Source organism: Colobus angolensis, unplaced genomic scaffold, assembly GCF_000951035.1.
Source record: "Colobus angolensis palliatus isolate OR3802 unplaced genomic scaffold, Cang.pa_1.0 Scaffold162, whole genome shotgun sequence".
In the NCBI taxonomy this organism is placed as follows: domain Eukaryota; kingdom Metazoa; phylum Chordata; class Mammalia; order Primates; family Cercopithecidae; genus Colobus; species Colobus angolensis.
In genome coordinates, this window is record NW_012114733.1 from 221,534 (window position 1) to 227,533 (window position 6,000).

General features: G+C 36.8%; 1 protein-coding gene across 1 annotated transcript in view; it reads right to left on the bottom strand.

Moving 5' to 3' along the window:
• Positions 1 to 6,000, bottom strand: part of CEP135 (centrosomal protein 135kDa) — a 79,397-nt gene that overhangs the window by 36,307 nt on the left and 37,090 nt on the right. The window contains exon 15 of the mRNA XM_011937287.1: positions 2,844 to 2,995. Within this exon, the coding sequence (XP_011792677.1) occupies positions 2,844 to 2,995 (152 nt within the window). The remainder of the gene's footprint in view (positions 1 to 2,843; positions 2,996 to 6,000) is intronic.

Consider the following 6,000-nt stretch of genomic DNA (forward strand, 5'->3'; position numbering starts at 1 on the left):
GGATCACCTGAGGTCAGGTGTTTGAGACCAGCCTGGCCAACATGGTGAAACCCTGTCTCTACTAAAAATACAAAGATTAGCCAGGCATGGTGGCAGGCACCTGTAATCCCAGCTACTCAGAAGGCTGAGGCAGGAGAATTGCTTGAACCCGGGAGGTGGAGGTCGCAGTGAGCCAAGATCGTGCCACTGCACTCCAGCCTGGGTGAGAGACCAAGACTTTGTCTCAAAAAAAAAAAAAAAAGATGATTATGCTTGATATAGAAAAGCCTGTTTGTTGGTAATAAAATTTGGTGGAAAAGGCCTGACACAGGAAGGGAAAAAGAAGATGGGTATCTCAGGGGGATGGAAAGGAACATATGCCTTATTTATCTGAGATAGTCTCACTCTGTCACCCAGGCTGGAATACAGTGCATGAGCACAGCTCACTGTAGCCTTGAACTCCTAGGCTCAAGCAATCCTCCTACCTCAGCCTCTCGGGCAGCTGGGAATATAGGCACATGCTACTATGCCTGGCTGACTTTTGTATTTTTTGCAGAGATAAGGTTTTACCACATTGCCCAGGCTGCTCTTGAATTCCTGGGCTCAAGTGATCCTCCCACCTTGGCCTCCCAAGTGTTGAAACTATAATCCCAAAGTGTTGAAATTACAGGCATGAGCCACCATGCCTGGCCCTGACTCTCAACTTCTACAATGTCTTCATGTCAAGGAAAAGAGAACATAATGTGATCAAAGGGGTAGCAAGAGCTCTATTAATCATATTGAAAGTGGCAAAAGGTTTGGATAACGTGGTTTTACTTCCCAAGAGTGCTGGGTATGATGGTTTGTATTTGGTTTTGCTTTGGACTTGGATTCAATCGTTTCAACTCACAGTTCTACCAATACTCACTGATATGGAGAATACGATTGATACACTTTTCTAAGAGACAAGATAAGTTATATTTTTCTGTTACAGGAAAACAGTTATGAAATAATGTCATATCCCCAGGTTATACAAGGCAACCTGGTAGAAAGGTAGACAAAAATTCTCACTATGGCCCAGGGACTGAATTACTCCTAGGTGAGGGAAGAGGCAGATTGAGCTCATAAGAGAAAAGGATATTAGTATTAGTACAAGAAGTAAAACTCCAAAGGAGCTATAGGCTAGGCTATCCAAGAGAGGGCACTGAGAGCTCTGCCTTCTAAGACTGGAAAAAGCCTCCTGTGAGGAAAAGAGGTGTTTCGGCTATAACCTCAAGGAAAAACAAAATGGATGAAATGCTAGATCCAGTCAGCTGGACACAAAAGTGAAAAGTAAAATTCTGGATGACAAGAATATACCATGTTATCTGTACTTCGGAGCTGAATCCAGACATGAGCCAGAGGACATACTGGTCCATTCAGCTCTCCTCTTACAGAAAAAAGCAAAGAAAAAAGCAGTATCTACTTTAGTTCTTCCTGAGGTCTAACCTATCAAAACTATCGTCAGAGAAGCAAAAGAGCAAACCTGGAGATGCTCTTTATGAGTCACTAATATAGTATTCCTTAATTAACTAGACACACCCAGTTCTTGGTCTTATTTCATTAAGTCATTAGATAATCAGAGAACCCTTATGAACTACAGTCTCAGACTTTTCCTAATTCTTTTGATTCTCATATTTGCTCTGTTTACTATATACTTCTGTGATTCCCAGTTTTTTGTATATTGGATCTGTGTCTTTTTTCTCATCATTTATTTTTGTTCTTTAGAGTTTTGGGTGACTTTCATGAGTTTGTTTTTTCTATTTCACCAACTCAGTTTTCTGCAATATCCAATGCCATTCACTAACTTTTCAGTTTTAATTTGTTAAATCTTTTTTTAAAAGTGTCATTACTATATCCTTTCTGATCTCAAGTTGTCACTGTTTCATGACTGTTTCACAGATGTAATGTCTTGCTGACACGTGAAAATCTTTTCCTGATTCTGACTGCAAATGTAATTTAGAGAGAGGTGTTTCCTCAGATTCTTCAGAGTGGTCCCCTTTTTCTGACCTTCAGTATCTTTTTAGTTATTGCAGCTACTCTGACCAGAAAAAAAGCTTTCTTTGCCTTTTGTTTCCTTGAGTCTTCTGTATTCTAAATTAATTAATGACTAACAAACAACCCAATATGCTAAGGTAAATGTTCTACTTATTGTATTTCTCAGCCCCATGTTAGTCATCTAAACCTTTTGATTTTATGTAAAAAGTGTTTCTTAAATTTAGTCTCTGTTCTTTGAGTTCATTACCACTGCTTCAGTCCAGACCCTTGGTCTCCTTTTTTTGCCATCAATCTCTAAGACTTGAAATCCATGTTCCCATATTTCCACCAGAGTTAGCTTTCTAAAAGGAATATTATTCTTATGTCTTACCTTCCTACTTAAAAATTTCTGTTTTTAAGTCAGAAAAGGCTAAAAATAGGAGATAAATTCTCTGACTTTACATTTCACTGAAACAGGCAAGAAAGAGAAAGAAAATGGCATAGGTAGTAAACAATTCTGTAATTTCCAGTGATCTTACACTATGGAATACAAATGATCTGAAGTATTTAATAGGATTTCAAAAGGAAGGAAGTTGAAAAACTTTGCCTGCAATCATAATAATCTGTGAAATTTCTTTTAAAAAACACAGATACCCAAAACGTACCCAAGTAGATTCTCAGTGAATTAGAACCTCCCAAAATCAGCCCCTTAAATTCATACTTTTCAAAAGTTCCCAGGTGAGTCTGCTGCAAAGCCAACTTCTAAAACTACTGCTCAAAGTCCCAGTCCAAAATGCTATGGTTATAAACCTTACATAACCACAAACACATTCCCAGAAATGAAATTAGAAAATTTTGAATAAACTTACCTAAGTGAGTTCACCTCTGTTTTCTGATGAGATGAGTCACCAGCCACATGGCTAAATTTTTGAGCTTGGACTTTTAATTTGTTCTCTAACGACTCTATTGTTTCTTTCATTATTAACACTTTAGACTTTAATTCATATTTTTCGCTTTCAAGCTATAATTTAAATTAAAAAAATAGGTATACATCTTAATATGTTAATTATATTTTTCTTAGGCACTCTTTAATAATATTTCTGGAAGAAAACTAAGAACAGATTTATTTTTTAAAAAATTTTAGAAGTCATGTGTACAGTTTAGGTTCTAGGAGTCAGAATGGGTGTAAACTTTCTCTTTCCTCACTATCATTAAAGATACAAACAAAATATAAAAAGCATGAAGAGAAAAGAATGTATCTGTAACAGCAATGAAACAGGAAGGGAAACCACTGGCAGTGTGAAAATTCTGGGGAATTTCTAAAACACAATAAGTAAATAGGACTGAATTGAGGGGAAAAAAACACAGCATGAAACATTGTAACCCAAACACAAAGTTGGCAAGATTTATGTGAATAAACAGCATAAATATCCTGAAGAGCACAGAACATAACCTGACATAATGTAAAGGCACACAGTGTTTCTTGATGGGAGCACAATATTGTAAATATAATAAAATGTCCTCAAATAATAGTAAATTCAATGGAATTCCAATACTAATTCTAACACATCCTTTTTAAAAACAGGGATGGCTTAGATTTGATTCTAAATTTATTTACCAAAAAAAAAAAAAAAAGAAAAAAACCAGAAAAATTTTTGGAAAAAATACAAGTATACTTGCTTTTTGAGATATCAAAACAAACTATAAAGTTACTATATGGGAGGCTGACGTGGGGGATCACGAGGTCAGGAGATGGAGGCCATCCTGGACAGCACGGTGAAACCCCATCTCTACAAAAAAATACAAAAAATTAGCTGGGCGTGGTAGCACATGCCTGTAGTCCTAGCTACTCGGGAGGCCGAGGCAGGAGAATCGCTTGAACCCGGGTGGCAGAGGTTGCAATGAGCCGAGATTGCGCCACTGCACTCCTGCCTGGGTGACAGAGCGAGACTCTCAAAAAAAAAAAAAAAAAAGTTATTATGATTAGAACAGTGACAATTTCACATACAAATGCACAAGCAAATTTATGAAAGTGAAAATAGTAAAAAAAAAAATGTACAGATGTAAATTTAGAAAAGATAGCATTTTGGGGAAGTAGGAAAAGGATAAACTTCAAAAATAAGAGTAGTGGGCTGGGCATGGTGGCTCACACCTTTAATCCTAGTACTTTGGGAGGCCAATGCAAGAGGATCACTTGAGGCCAGGAAGACTGCTTGAGGCCAGGAGCTCGAGACCAGCCTGAGAAACATAGTGAGACCCTGTCTCTACAATAACATTTTTTTTAAAATTAGCCGGGCATGATGGTATACCTGTAGTCCTAGCTACTAGGGAGGCTGAGGTGGGAGGATCGCTTGAGCCCAGGAGTTGGAGGAGGCAGTGAGCTGTGATCATACAACAGCACTCCAGCCTGGGCAACAGAGCAAGACTCTGTCTCTTTAAAATAAATAAGTGTGGGGACAAATACTCATTGGAAAAAAAACTTAGCTGGATTTCTTCTTTATTTTACATACAAAAATAAATTCTAGATGGGAAAATGATCTATATTTAAATTTTAAAATCAGTAAATATTAGTAATAAATGTAAGTCTTCCAGTTAAAACTGTGTACTGATCACACATATTTTATCTCACCTCCCTCTAATACCACTGCTAAAATGACAGTAAAGGAATAAGAATACACAGCTCTAGAAGCGAGGTTTTTAGAAGAAAAAAACTGAAACTGATGTTTGTATATTCAAAACATATTTAAAGGCATAAGTCAGAGACATTGGAGCTCTTGACAAAAATTAGCAATAGGGTCAAAGAAAACCGGTAACACAAAGCAAAGCAAACCAAAACAAAGTCAATTACTAACTAAAGGAAAAAAATTTACAAGAAAAAAGGCAGTTTTGCCAGCCTTAGGATCAGTCCCCACTACACCATCTTAGCATAAAAGCAGCCCCAGACAATATATAAATAAACAAGCAAAACCGTGCTGCAAAAAGAGACCTGAGGCTGCATTTGCCCTGGGGATCATATTTTGCTGAGCTCCATCATATCCAGTACATATCTAGAAAGGGAATTGCTGGCTCATAGGGTATGCCTTTGCTAGATAATACCAATTTTTTTGGAACAGATACGAAGTTTGCACTCCCAGGAGCTACACACATTTGCTAATACATGTTACAACTTGTTAATTTCTAATGCCTTGATGTAAAATGATTTTACTGTTTTAATTTACATTTCCCTCATTATTGAGGTAGAATTATCTTTTACGTTTATTAGCCATTTGTTTTTCTTCCTCCTTGAAGAGTTTATTCATTCACATCTGCTGTTGAGGCTTTTTCAGGGGAGGGGGATTAAAAGTGTAACAAATTGTTCTATCAGTGGCTTGTCTTTTCGATTTATAGTTAAGTAGAGAAACAAAGATGTTTTTGTCAATGTGGTCCCACTTATCAGTGTTTTCCTTTAAGGAATAAACTTATTCGTGTTTGTGTCTTGTTTAGGGGCACACATGCTGGCACCAGACACCTGCTAGCTGTGTGATCTTAGGCAAGGTTCCCCTCTGCCTCAGTTTCCTTATTTGTGAAATGAGGACAATATTAGCATTTACTTTATATGACTGTTGTGAGAATTAAAATAATTGGGTATAAAATGTTGAGAAAAGTATCTGAAACATAGTGAATGCTATATAAATGATTGATATTATTATTTCTCCAAGGTCAAAAAGATCTTCTCCTGTACTTCTTTTAAAAATGTAGTAATATCTTGAACATTCAAGGCTGCAAGTAACCTTTAACTGATTTTTGGGTATGGAATATTTGAGTTAGGATCCAATTTTTTCCTTCTAAAATATGAATAGCCAATAGTCTGAGAATCAGTGAATAATCATTCCTTTTCCCATTGATCTGAGATACTTCACAGATCAAATTCTTAAATTTGTGGGTTTGCTCTCCACTGGGTTTGATCAGTTTCTCTCAATCCCTGTTGTTTTATTATTTCTTCTTTTTTTTTTTTTTTTTGAGACGCAGTCTCGCTGTGTAGGCTGG